This window comes from Crocodylus porosus, unplaced genomic scaffold (genome assembly GCF_001723895.1).
Source record: "Crocodylus porosus isolate Cpor-Errol unplaced genomic scaffold, CroPor_comp1, whole genome shotgun sequence".
In the NCBI taxonomy this organism is placed as follows: Eukaryota; Metazoa; Chordata; order Crocodylia; family Crocodylidae; genus Crocodylus; species Crocodylus porosus.
In genome coordinates, this window is record NW_017728943.1 from 60,358,004 (window position 1) to 60,372,569 (window position 14,566).

At 46.0% G+C, this 14,566-nt stretch overlaps 1 protein-coding gene across 1 annotated transcript in view; it reads left to right on the plus strand.

Annotated features, from left to right (window-relative positions):
• Positions 1-14,566, plus strand: part of HHAT (hedgehog acyltransferase) — a 268,031-nt gene that overhangs the window by 83,010 nt on the left and 170,455 nt on the right. The window contains exon 8 of the mRNA XM_019548569.1: positions 13,135-13,285. Within this exon, the coding sequence (XP_019404114.1) occupies positions 13,135-13,285 (151 nt within the window). The remainder of the gene's footprint in view (positions 1-13,134; positions 13,286-14,566) is intronic.

Here is a 14,566-nt window from a genome sequence, read left to right on the forward strand (position 1 = left end):
GTCTGCCCAGGATTTCTCTGGTCAGCCAGGGAAGCCTCCTGGCCCCTTTCCCTCTTTTACCTCGCACGGGGATCGTCTCGCTTTGTGCGAGAAGGATAGCTTCCTTAAGGCACAGCCACCCTTCTTGGGCTCCCATCATTTCAAAACTACTACTCTGCAGTGCATCCTTCACTAATCGCCTAATTGATGCACTTTACCTTTTTTTTTGCAAACTGCTGCAAGTTTCAGCACAATACTTCATAAACACATTTTGAGCAGCACTTTTGTACTTAGTTATACATAGTACAATTTATGTATGATATTAGTCCAAAGGCCGAAAACATATGGTTTATCACATGGTTCATTCAGCTGAGCCTCTGCAGAGTCAACAGTGTGTCAAGCCATGGTGACCCCAGAGCCAAGTACTGCTCAGTATATGTGTCTCCTTTAGATACCCTCCACAAAAGATTAATGTGTTAATTAGCACCCCCACTCATGACTGGAACCAGGTGTTCTTGACAGAAGTTCTGGGATCCCCCAATTGTATATGCAGATGAGAAGTGGCTCCACCCTACGGAGGCCGGAGCCACACTGGTTGTATGTGATGGGCTGAAAGAGAGGGTGACAGAGCCTCTCATCTACATAGAAGTTTGACCATGTCTGACAGACTTTTAAGACTGGTGAAGAAACAAGAATCATTGGAAATGGAAAAGAAAAGCACAGCTCAGCTGTGAATATAAGACAATACAAGACAAGGGACTTTTCTCCCTGTGTTGATAGGGGGAAAAAACTTCATCTTATATTCAAATAAATGTGGTGCATATTGGTGAAATTGGTCACTTTTCCTCATAATAACTCAAGGTCGTTCAAGGTGTAGCAGGCTTGCCTTTCGGAGCTTGGGTTGGGTCCCAGGCTTGAGATTTTGCTATTTTGATGGCGGAGCCCATCCACCAATCAGAAGGCAGCAAGAGGAGTTAAATCACACCCTTTTCCTGAGGGGAGAGGGAGAGGAGCTGCCTCCAGATCTGCTGTAGACTGCAACACTGTCAGGTCCAGAAGACTTCAGGGGCAGAGCCCTGGAGAGTATAAAAAGAGCTGCGTGCCCAGCATGAGGGAGATGCATCTGGGACAGAGAAGAGAGAAGAGTGGGGTGTAGAAGAGCTGAGGAGAGCTGCTCAGCAGTAGCCTGGAAGCACCCCTGAAGACTTCCATCAGTGGGGAAAAGTGGACGGCTCCAGCAGCTAGATTCTCAGTGTGCAGCAGAGCACATAGCATCCAGACCCTGGGAGCTGCATGAGGCGGTTCAGGTCTGAAACTTTTGCTTTGCGGCCAGAGACACAGTGCACAGGCTGGCGCATGGAGCAGGATCTTTGGAGCACTTGGTGGCTCAGGTCCCCTACCCCTGGCACAAGGCTGGGAGCTTGGTGCAGGAGGTGCTGCATGGAGGGTCCGGGAGCAGACCAAGCCTGGTGCTGCAGTGGTGGTCTGGGCTTCCAACCCAGAGCAAAAGGTTGAGACGGTGTTCGGGCTACTAAGCCAGCACACAGGACCGAGCCAGAGGCCCCAGAATCCCTGCATAGAGGAGCCCTGTTCCAGGGGACAGTGACCACCCCATCCCCCGCAAAGCCCATCGCAGGCAAGAGAGCAGCTTGGCACAGAGGACAAGGGCTACCCTCCAGCTCCAGGCTTGGCAGCCATGAGTTGCAGGGAAAAAAGGATTCCTACAGGGGAGGGTGAGTCCCCCCTGGTTAGCTAAGGGAGGTGAAAGTGGAGATCCCACTGGGAGGGCCCTCCTGAAGTTACCAGCTTCCTTGAAGGGGTTGGGAAAAAGCCCTAGGGCATTGGGTTTTCCTCTTGGGATTAAGTTTATCTTTGAGGTTCTCGCACCGTAAGTAGCATGATGTCAAGCCTTATATTTTGTGAACTCTCATGTTTGTAAATTAGTAGATGAGTAGAGTCCTAGGGCTCTGCTAGGTACTCCTTTGCTACTATTTCACCTGTTGTTTATTTGTATTTATTTGTGACTTATTTACTGTTCACCTATACTTACCTATAGTTTATCTGTTGGCTATCTATGCTTATTTTGGCGTTTATGTGTTTCACATCAGATATTTACCTGTGACTTACCTATATCTAGAGCACTGGTGTAAGGTTTTATAGCATTTAACCAGAGGGTATTGTTTAAGTTATTTGTTTAGATATCATATATAGGGAGAAAGAGTACATATTTTTATAGCCATGTTTCTTTTCCTCATGAAAAGTGAATGTAAATAAATTTGTATATAGTTAATTTCCCTGACTGTCCTGGCCTGGTTCTATAGGGATGGGGGGAAACTGAGTGGTCTGCAGTTCCCCCACAGCACACCTGCCAGTTAAGAATTCTCTTCAACTGGAGAAAGGGAGTACACCTGGGCTACAAAGGTAATTGTGAAAAGGTGAGCTGAAAAAAAATGTTTCCAATGCTTTTTCTTTCTTGTATCTGCTCTACAATAAATGTGTCTTCTGTTTAGTGTGGCATGGCCACCTTTAGTATTCTGTTAAAATCACAGGATCACTCTAGCTACAGCTATTCTATTGTTTTTCACATTGAAGAAAATTGTGTTTAATTTTAAGTGAGGTATTCAGTGATGGGTTTCTGATGGCTGAAGCACCTGATTGTCCCTTAGGATAATTACAGACTGGACAGGCAGTGATAAATATTCTGGGATGGGAAGGATGATGCTAGTGTCTAAACTTTTTTTGTTGTAGTGTAGCAGGACACTGGGGTGTGCCTGCTTCTTTAAGGGAGCTAGCAGGCTGTGAGGCTGCTAGCAGGTGGTGCAGGGGGCTAGTGCAAGACTCACTTGACTGGAAGAGGGCTCAGGATGGAACTATATAAGCCCACAGCCACAAAGTGAGGAGCTTCTGGCAGCAGGGGTCTTGAAGGGACTGGAGTTTATGTGAACTACCCTGCAGGCCTGGGGAACAGAAGAAGGTTACCTAGCCAGAGGAAGACATGGATTTACAGGTAAGTGGCCTTTGTTTTATTTTGAACCCACAGAGGGTCCATGTGTCAAGGGAAAAGCTGAGTTGGGCCAGAGAGCACACAAGCCAAGAGAAAGGGCAGTGGTCTGGACCAAGGTCTGGGACCCCAGAGAAGGGCAGTGTGCTGCTCCGAGCAGGTCACCGGGGCGAAGCCGGAATTGTGGCTGGGCTCCTGGAACTCCCGCCTGGCATGGCCCTGCCAGGATTGGGCCCCCGGTTGATAAGGTAACGGGGCACCAAACTCGGACACCGCCGCTCGGAGCAGCACGGTTCTGCCCCAGAGCTTTCACTCGCTGCCCTCCTGGAACCGAAGATGGGCATTTAGGGTCCTGAAAAGCGTGACCCCGAAAATCTCCGCAAACTATTCCCAGAAGTTTTGTGGATGTGGCACCTGGCCCTGCCACTGGGACAAACCACCAAAAGCGTCTTCCCTCCTGGATCGTCAGGCCGGAAGCTGCGTTCAAAAACGAACTCATACGAACTTCTGGGCCGCCCCGGGAGGCCCACATCAACCGCTCGCCACACACCGGGCGAAATTTTTCTAAGTCCCGTGTTGGGCGCAAGGTCAACCCAGTTCTTACCCTGCGGCCCCTGAGCCAGCAGCGCAGCCCGCCTGACCTCCGCGCAGGTCACCGGGGCGAAGCCGGAATTGTGGCGGAGCTTCTGGAACTCTGGCCCGCCGGAGCTAACGGCCTGGAACTCTCGTGTGGCCAGGTTCCAGGTTAGGGTCCCCTGCGGAGTTCCAGGTTGACATTTGCTCACGGAGGGCTGCCCAGGCCAGTTGCTCCTCACTGGGGTTGCTGGGCTCCCACCCTGGGGCCCCGCATGCCTGCTGGGACCCTCTGAGCCGCCCCTGGACCTCCCGACCTCCGAGCAGGTCACTGGGGCGAAGCCGGAATTGTGCCTGGGCTCCTGGTACTCCCGCTTGGCCTGGCCCCACCAGGATCAGGCCTTCGGTTGACAAGGCAGTGGGGCACCAAACTTGGACACCGCCACTCGGAGCAGCATGGTTCTGCCCTGGAGCTTACGTTCGCCGCCCTCCTGGAACCTAAGATGGGCATCTAGGGTCCTGAAAAGTGTGACCCCGAAAATCTCCGCGAACTATTCCCGGAAGTTTTGTGGATGTGGCACCTGGCCCCGTCACCGGGATGAACCACCAAAAGCGTCCGCCCTCCTGGAACGACAGGCCGGACACCACATTCAAAAACGACCTCATCAGGACTTCCGCGCCACACCGGGGCGAAATTTTTCTAAGTCCTGGATTGGACACAAGGTCAACCTGGTTCTAACCCCATGGCCCCTGAGCCAGTGCCGCAGCCTGCCCGACCTCCGAGGAGGTCACTGGGGCGAAGCCGGAATCATGCCTGAGCTCCTGGAACTCTGGCCTGGCCTGGACCAGGGATCGGGCCCCCTGCAGAGCTCTGGGTTGACATTCGATCATGGAGGGCTTCCTGGGCCCCTGCCTCCTCGGCCCGGGCCAGCCGTCCCTCGCCGGGGTTGCTGGGCACCGACCCTGGGGCCCCACATGCCTGCCGGGGCCTGCCGAGCCGTCCCCGGCCTGCCTGGCTCCGGGGCAGGTCAGTGGGACAAAGCCGGAATTGTGCCCAGGCTCCTGGAACTCCTGCCCAGCCTGGCCTTCTGGCGTGGTCCCCCTCCGGAGCTCCGGGTTGACATTCGGTCATGACCAGCCGCCTGCCTCAGGGGTCCGTAAACACTTGCCCCTCTATATCTCTGCAAACGTTTCCTAGAAATATTGTGGATGTGGCACCTGGCCCTGTCACTGGGATGAACCACCAAAAGTGTCAGCCCTCCTGGATCGAAGGGTCGGACGCTGCGTTCAAAAATAACCTCATACAGACTTCTGGGCCGCGCCGGCTCAAAATTTTTCTAAGTCCCGAATTGGACACAAGGTCAACCCAGTTCTAACCCCACAGCCCCTGAGCCAGCGCTGCAGCCCACCCGACCTCTGAGGAGGTCACCGGGGCGAAGCGAGCATCGTGCCCGGGCTCCTTGAACTCTCGCGTGGCCTGGCCCGCTGGCGTGGTCCCCCTCTGGAGCTCCGGGTTGACATTCGGTTGTGGAGGGCTGCCTGGGGCCCTGCACATCTGCTGGGGCCTGTCAAGCCGCCCCCGGCCTGCCCGGCTCTGGGGCAGGTCAGCGGGACGAAGTTGGGATTGTGCCCGGGCTCCTGGAACTCCCACCCGTCCTGGCCTGCTGGCGTGGTCCCCCTCCGGAACTCTGGCTCGGGGCCACGGGGTTAGAACCAAGTTGACCTTGAGCCCGACGTGAGACTTAGAAAAATTTCTCCCGGTGTGTGGCGAGCAGTTGACATGGGCCTCCCGGGGCGGCCTGGAAGTCCGTTTGAGGTCGTTTTTGAACGCAGCGTCCAGCCCGATGATCCAGGAAGGTGCAAGGTCAACCCAATTGATTAAATAACTATCTTGATGGCTAGTAAATCATAATAGGATTAACTTTATCTTAATAGTCCTTATATAAAAAGAAAAATAACAAAATAGTCACAACAGTTATAGTCAATAACAAGATAAGCAATCAAAGCAAAATCTTCACTGCAATACTAGGTTTCCCAACCCCAGACCAATTTGCACCATGATGTGTGTTCACACACATTTTTTGTTCCCAGCCTTGAATGCCCGTATGACATTGATTTGGGGTAATTTTTAAACAGTCTTTTCCATTTTGTACTATCAGGGCATCTGGTACAGCTAAATTGACATGGAGCCTGTTTAAGAAAACTGGGCAACAGAGCAGAGAATCAAGTCCAAAGTAGTTATTAATTTATATCAAAAGGTTAATACTGAAAGGTTGGTGATTATTGCACAACAATAATTGCATTTAGCATTTATCCAAAGCAATGATTCTCTGGGGTGCTATGGGATGCTCTTAAGGATACCCAAAGGTGCAACATACTATTAGCACAGTTAGATGTGCAGACACCTGCAGGTGATTCACAAGATAAACCCATAGATTTCAAATAGGAATTCATAGTTTAAGAAACATTTTGACCTGTTGTGGTCTTTATGAGTTCTTTGCAACAGAAAAGTTATTTTAATATTTTTCATAGTTAAAAATGAGCAAAAGATAAGAAGGGTGCCTTGATTCTGAAAAAGGTTGAGAACCACTGATCCAGAGTAAAAGTGACCTGAAGCAAGACTAGGGAAACCTACTTCCAGAGTGTTTATTTTTACTTATTTGGGCACAGGTGTATTTTCAGGTGTAAATCTAGGAAGTGGCTAATTCTGCTAGAAGCTACATCTACTCCCTTCTGTGACTTCTGTACTCCACTGAGAGTACACAGTCATGACAGAAGAAAGGAGAGAGCTTTGATGCTGCAGTGAATGTGGATGGAAGGGAAAGGTCATCTCCACAGAGGCTAAGCATGTCTGAGATTTTCCTTTGTTAACTTTTATAGGCAATAACCCCTTCTGCCTAGCAGCAGCAGCAGCACTGAACGCCTATTCAGTGAGGCCAAAAATCTGCAGAATAGAATATGGTTCCAATTGCATGAATGAATCTTCATAAAGCTTTTGGAGTATTGTTGTTTTTGTGGGTTTTTCAATGAGAGATGAATGGCATACAGAATCTGGTGAAAAACAAAGAAACCCAAATAAACTGAGATTTAGAATTTGAGCTACTAGGTCAAGGGTCTTAATTTTTTTCTAAACAGCTACCCAGACCATACAGTGATTGCACATATCTGTGCCAGATGCGTCTTCCTAGTCTCTTCTTCTCTGTTTACTGACAGAAACAAGTGTTTGCAACTGGCAACACTGCAGGGCCAGTGTAGCTGTTCAGAAGGGAAATTTGCTGTTCTGCTCATGCATCACCAATGAAATTGCCAAGTTTATGCTCTGGAACAAAGGTGGTTGGCAATGATTTATGAAGCAGAAAAAGGATGGGTGGTTTGAAAACGAGATTTGTTTTTCAATCTCAGTACCAGAAAATGTACATTACTATGTACATTTTTGTTATTACCCCAAGAAACTATGTTAAAACATGTAAATTTTGAGGGCTAGCATCTGTTATTTCTATGTAAAAAAAATTACAAGAATATTGTAATTTTTCTTCAAACATGGTTTATAGATTAAGGAAATACAGGCTTAACATAAAATTAAAAGAAATCTGAATGCTCACAGTCCCCAAACAACTTTATTTTCTGAAGTGATGTGAACAATGGGGAAGGAATACACAGAAACACTAATCTCTCATTATAACACAAATTAAAACTAACCTTGAATTTGAAAAATTGAAATTGTAATTTTTTAGTTGGTGTGTTGATTGATATCAGTACTTGGTAGCATTAAATCTTGGAATGCCTTAACTCTGTATTTCCTATGCCTGGACATGTTTGCATTAAGTTGGAGTGTGTGTGTGTGTATGGGAGGGAATTGTTTGTTTGTTTACATAAATCCTGGATTTTGCTTTTAACTGTGTTTTCAATATATCCTCTCAAATTTATCTTCTCTGGTTTACTAAAGAGTTTTTTAGATGCCTTTAATAATTAAAAATGTAATTCATGAAACACTATACATGAAGCCTAGAGACTAGATTTAGTGATAAAGTTGATGAATTGAAGTATAATTAGTGTCATCCTTCATTTTTTATTTTAACTTTGAATGTTACATTAAGTAGATACCTCCTGGCTTCGCTAGCAGGAAGTAGTGTAAAGCAGCTGAAACATACTGGGACACTTGAACTATGTTTACAGTTTGCTTGCATTGCCAAAATATTTCACATCGGATATGATGTACTGGCAAATCTTACTTTTGATTTGTCAGCCTGCAGTCTTGGACCTTTAGAGACCAGTGAGAGTAAATCTGTTAATCAGAATTCTCTTTACACATTGATAATTGTTCATCCCATATTGACATTTCAGCCAGCAAATTGACTGGAGGGGATGATTTGAAACATTAGGCTTGATCTTGTGATGACCTTATGTAATAACTCGGACTGCCCTTTTTTTTGTGAAATAATAACCATTAGATATACCAGAGCTGCTCAAACCCTGGCCCACAAGCCAGATCTGGTCCCTAGAACTGTATCATCTAGCCCATGGGGCTCCTCAGGTGTCTGAAAATTTGGCACCACTTCTGTGCTGGCCCTGCATTCTAGATTGGGTGTGCAGGGCAGCATGGGGCCTGATCCCAGTGTGCAGGGCCAGGTAGGAGCAGCATGTGGTTTGATCCCAGTGCGCAGGGCTGGACAGGGACAGCATGGGGTTCCAGGGCTTGATTCTAACATGCGGGGCCAGTATGGGGCCTGATCTGACCTACAGACTAGCCCTGTGCCACTCATTTGACCTGTGAAGCCAAAAGATTGAGTACCACTGAGATATACCGATCATTAATAGCACTTTTTGAAACATGCTTATTTTACAGTGCATATTTGAATACCAAAATATTTTTGGCTCTACAATAAAAAATATTTATTTTATGCAAATAAATATTTTTAGTTCAGAGCCAAAACTAAACTCCTGGTTGCTTTTGTCAGGGTACCTCAAGCTCCCATCCTCCTCTGTGGTGGGCTGCCTGTTTGAACTATATGACCCATGATGACCCGTGTCCTGTTTTAGGGTAGTATGTGGTGCATATATAGGTGTGAGGAAAGAGAAAAGCCCCAGGGCAGTAAATTGGTCCTACCTGAATTGCAAAGAACTCTGCAGGGCTCATTCTTCACCCAGTGTTTCAGGAGGGGAGAGGGAGCCAGCTGGAACTCCAGGATAAAAGGTGACCTGGGGCAGGCAAAAAGGGAACACTAGAAACTGCAAGTGGCTGACTCGGGCAGAGAGATGGCAGGGATAGCTGGAGGCACCGAGAAAGCAATGGAGATTGGGTTTAAGAGAAGCAGCTCTGTGGAGGGAGCTGCTAGGGGAGAAAGCCCTGAAGGAAATGCCTGGAGAGAAACTGAAATTGCTGCCGGGCAGTTAGAAGGTACTGTAAAGACCCTAATAGCGGGGCTGTAGAAAAAGGGTACCATAAAGTTGGGAATATAAGGGCAAGAGAAATGCTAGTTTGTTTTCGTTCTCCTTTTCATTAGAGTGAGAGGGAAGTCATCCCAGATAAATAGTGCACTTGAAACTATCGGGACAATAGGCCAGTAAAAGAACTGGCTAGGATTAACGGCAGGTCTGTGCAAGGCTCCAAGCCAGGTAAAGTACAACCAGGCCCATCGGGGCTATTGACTGGCCAGACCTAAAGTCCCACAGAGCATTTGTACTACTCGGAGGCAGATTATCATAGCAGCAGCACATGCCACCTAAAACTGGAGCCTGGCCAGCCAGAGCCACTCTGTGGCTGCTAGTGAGTCTTCCTGCTTCAGGAACACTGTGGCTGCAGCTCCTCAAGGTCCCCATGACCCCAGGTAGGACTGCTGGGACCAGGACAGTTGTTGGGCCTCCCCTCCACTATCCTACCTGGGGTAACCTGCCATGTGCCAAAACGCATGTGGCATGGGCATTCCCTGGGGGCAAGCAGCAGTGGCACAAGGTGTACCACTGCTACTTGCCCCCAGGAGAAACGCACATTCCCACTCATCTGGATGTGCCCAAGGTGTTGTTTTAGACCAGCTTTCCTTGTTTTACTATGTATTAGGTAGAGTATTTAATACTATAATGCTGTAACATAGAAGGCTTATTTTTTTGAAAAAAGTTAATTTAATTCTCCTTCAGCCATTAAATTGTGCTAGTAAAGGTATTCATGAATTAGTTGTGTTATATAATTTTATGCAAACATTAGGATCTCATATACCATTCATTAAGTTATCTCATATTTACATTTTTAATGTCTGTATTATAAGTACAGCATCTTTTGTTGTGGCCATGTTGCTTAGCTAACAGTAATGATCACGTTGTGTAGGTGTCAGTCAGAACTTACTTGTGAAATGAAAACTGGCAGAATAGAAATGAGAAATTGGATAAGATGGGAATCAAAACAGCTGGCATTGTACATCACTTAGTTTTAATCTAATATGTTTTAACTGGCTGGCATTCAGGCAGTGCTTCAGTTACTTATCCCACTCTTGGATAAAAATCTGATTGTGAATATTAATCTATTGTGTTCCAGAAGTAAAATGCTGCATACTTCACTTTATTATAGAAATCTACTGTTCTGAGTGTTTTGCTTTACCATCACTTTTTCTGTATTAGGTCATATCAGTTTATCACACCAGAATGTTACACCAGAAATCCATTTTTTGGTCAGTATGGGTGAAATACTGACCCTACAGATGTCACTGTGAGTTTTGCCACTGATTTCAACAGTCAGGTTTTCATCCTAGATAGTTATAAATTAAATGTGTCTTGTCTGAGTACCATCCAGTGGATGTATATATTTTAACCAAGTTTAAAATAACATAAACAGTGTTAGGAAGAACTGTGGGACTTCTCTCTCACTGGGAGATGTCCTAATCACCAAGCTAGAGACATGCTCACTCTTACTCCATTCTAGCACTGTTTATGCATATGTGGTCATTGGTTAAAACAAAAATAATGTGGTAGGAGGAGCTATGTTCCAGGACTTTTCCCTCCCTGGGTCATGCCCTATCACTAGGCAGGGGTGTTAAACATATGGCCCATGGGCCAGATTGACCCATGGAGCTGTATGATCTGGCCTGTGGAGTGTTGGACTGACTCCATGTGCTGGCCTCAGCCCTATGTGCTGAATGGGGTATGCAGGGTGGACCTGATGCCACACTTCCTGCATGCAACACAATGTATGCTATATGTGGTGCTTCACCAGACTGGCCCTGCATGCTGGCTCTAGGGCTAGTTTGGACTGGGCCATGCTGGAGCTAGTGTGTAAAGTGGGTTCTTCAGGCTGTTGCATGCAGTACACACCCTGTGACAGCCCAAGGCATGTGGGACTGGCATGGGCCATGTACCGTTGGATCTAGCTCTGCACATGGCACAAGGAGTTTAGGACACTTGCTGCATCAGTTTTGATTTGATTTCTATGCTGCTATTATTTGTCATGACTCATGTGTTTTGTGCACTCAGTGGCTCTTGTCTCTCCAGAGCTGGAGGTAGAATTTGGACTTTTGCATGAGCAGTGTGAATCGCAGAGGACTTTAGGTGGGAATGAGAGAGGAAGGTAGCTTCTTGGGGTCAGTTCTGACCATAACAGGGGCCTGAGTAAAAATGTTGAATTCCAGAAGAGGAATATACTGGATTTAGGCCCATGGGCTAAGTACAGTCAAAAAGCCTGAGGCTGAATCGATTCAGTCTTTGCAGGTTAGTCTAAGATGCAGAGATTAAACTGACTAACAAGTGAACAGACATTTACTTTTTGTAGCCACGTGCCTACAGTGACTCAGGCCAAAACCTGGGGAGTGCTAGAGCATGGCTCTCTGGCAGGTAGTCAGCATGGGTTGTGTGTTCACTTCCTCCTCTTGTTGCCTTGGAGGTCTCTGGGATTTGCAGTTCAGAATCACAACAACACTACTTCTTCCTGCTTCCAGGTGCCTCTGGGATTTGTATTCCACAGTTATAGCGAACAGTAACTTTAGCAGGACAGGGCAGCTCTGTACTTGGGGAAAGGGGGGTTTAAACCCCCTCCCTGGCTCCAGACCCCAGCTGGGGGGTTTGCTGGGGTGGGGGGCGGTCCCTGCCCTGGAGTGGACAGCACAGCCCAGCTTAGGGCTGGAAAGCATGCTGGGATGCTGGGGGATGGTAATTTAACTTGAACCAGGAAGGGGTCTAGGACAGAAGTTTCATAAACCAGCTTGACCCAAATCAGTTAAATCTGATACTACATTTAACCAGGTTTATCTTAAACTAGTTTCAGCCATTTTGAAACTGGTTTATGTGCACTGAATTTCTGTTCTATTACAGGTTTAAACCAGTTTCTGATTACTTAAACTGGTTTATGTGTAACTTCTCTCCCTAGCCATGATGAGTTTTCAGAGGGCTGCCTGCTTCAGTTGCTCTCTAGGGCTGAAGTGTCTAATTCCCACCCCAGTCCGGGTTCTGTGCTAATTGAGGTGATTTGAATCTAGCCTTCCCTGTTTTAAAGTGAAAGCTAAGAGTTTCGTGTAACCAGCATTCCAAGAGCTGGAATTTAAAGAAAATGAAAACCAGGAAATAGCATAACAGTCACAGTAAATTTGTGAGCTCCTGATGGTTATAGGTAAATATGTCAGTTTCAGAATGATGGGACTTATTAATATCACCATCTCTCTTCTCCATCCAAATCTGTTGTTTATGTAAGCAGAACAAATGAAGGGCCTGTTCTATAGTGCTCGCTCTTGTGAGAAACAACATTGAAATGACTGGACCTGTTTCTGGTCTCACACCAGGGTAAATGAGGATTATTGCAGGTTATACTGTATGCTGTCTTTAAGCTATGGGCACACATATTGCCAATAATCTGTATTCTCGAAACATATTGAGAAGCTGAATGTTTTTGATTTAGCTCTGACCTCTGGAAATCTCTTAGGCCTTAATAAGGTACTAAAGCAGCTTTGCACATATATTCCAATTCCATATGTTTGAAGTTAGGCAGGAGTTGGCTAAATGGCAGTGACACAGTTCATGCTCTGTAGCCATGTTTATGTTAAGCCAGGAATGGGGAGTTTGGGAACATGATTATTTATGAATTTTATTGTGTATGAGAGCAGTTTAAGGTTACATGCATCCGTGAAGGCCTGCAGGTGCACAATGCAAATGTATCAGTAGCTTATGCTCATTTTGGAGGGAGAAGTAAAGAGTGCATGTAATAATACTGTACATAGTTGAGTATTGACTTTGTGTTTTGGTGTACATGAAGATTTATTGTCCCTTGAGGTAAATATTTATCTCTTGGATCAATGCATTTCGATTTTTCAGTTGAAGTCAAGTCAATATTTATCAGACCAATACAACCCTGAGGTCTAAGCAGGAATTTAGAAAGTAGACTTGCTGGTGCTTTATATCTTTGTACTAAAACAAATATTACTTCATTTTAGGCACATTTTAAGATAAGAGATCATATGTCTCATAATATGTTGTTCTTATAAAACATATTCGTCAACATTTTTAACTTACTTTTAAGTTAGGCTTTGCATTTAGAAAAAAATGTAAAGGTTTAAAAATGTATTTCATTTTTTTTAATGTAATGCATGGATATATTTTTCTTTCAGGTGGCCTGGCTTTAGCTCAGGTACTATTCTTTTATGTGAAATACTTGGTTCTTTTTGGTGTTCCTGCACTTATTATTCAAATGGATGGACTTAAACCTCCTGCCTTACCTCGCTGTGTGAGCACAATGCACAGTTTCACTGGAATGTGGAGGTCAGTAGGTTTCATTTATTACTGATACATGATAGTAAATTTTCAGTGAACTCATGAAGTGTGCATTATAATTAGTTTTGTGTTTTTTGTGGATTCTTTGAAATCTGGCATTGCCTGTGAAATCTGAGGGTGGGGAGGAGGAAACTTACAGAAAAAAAAATGCTTTCTTCTCAGAGGTCACTCCTGCCCCTCACTGCCGATTGAGTATGAGGGTTGCCTGTCATGTGGCCCTGCCCCTCTCCACTGTCGGTCATGCAGCCCCACCACCACCCCACCGATTGGTGGAGAGGGGCAGGGAGACATGACAGGCAGCCCCTGCAGCCAGTCAGTGGTGAGGGGCAGGACCATTAGAGCCCCTCTGCCAATTAGAGGCCCGGGGGAGCCTGCTGTACTCCACCTGCAAAATGGGTGCCTGGGCCTATGTTCTGCCCATGAAATCGGAGAGTAGCTTCCACAAATTAGGTAGCCCTTAATTATAATCTGTATAAGCAAGTACCATATATAGAGTAACTTGCAAACTTAACAGTAGAGTTTTGTATGTGTCTGGATGTAAATATATGAGCCTGTTCCTAACTAGTCTTCATCTTGTCAATGTTTGCAGTGCACTTGAGTTTGAGGGTTTCCCTTCCCATGCCAACGGGAAGTTTTCCTTTCAGGGTTGTTACCATCTTAATGATTAAGATGCTATCCAGGCTACATCATTCCACTAAGCTAACAATTACTTTTTCCACTGCTGATGTTTATTAAACATGACACATTTTTTCAGTCTTGGTCAAAAAATCACAAATCAGTTTAAAATTCAGCCAGAGAAATTAATTATATGCATTTAGTTACTGTATTATAAAACCTGTGGATATGAGATTTAATATGAAAACCATATAGACATTAATTTACATGTGAAAAGTGTGCATTTATGCGTGGATTAAAACAGTGAAGTGTTATAGGGCAGGGGTGGGCAAAATATGGTCCACAGGCTGACTCTGACCTGCCAGGGCATTCTATCTGGCTCACAGGGCACCTACAAAGTTTAGAAAATTGATATTTATCTGCTCTGGGCTCCCTGTCAAAGACAGGGACCAGGGACAGTAGGACCCAGGGGAAGCTGGCAGGGGTCATCAACAGGGATGACTATCCTGCAGTTGCTTGGAGTTGTAGGGGGGCAGTTAGGAAGGCCAAGGCAGAGATGGAATTAGGACTAGCTTCTCAGATTAAGGACAATAAGAAGTCCTTTTTTAAATACATAGTGGGCAAAAAGAAGGTCCTGGGTAACGTGGGGCCCTT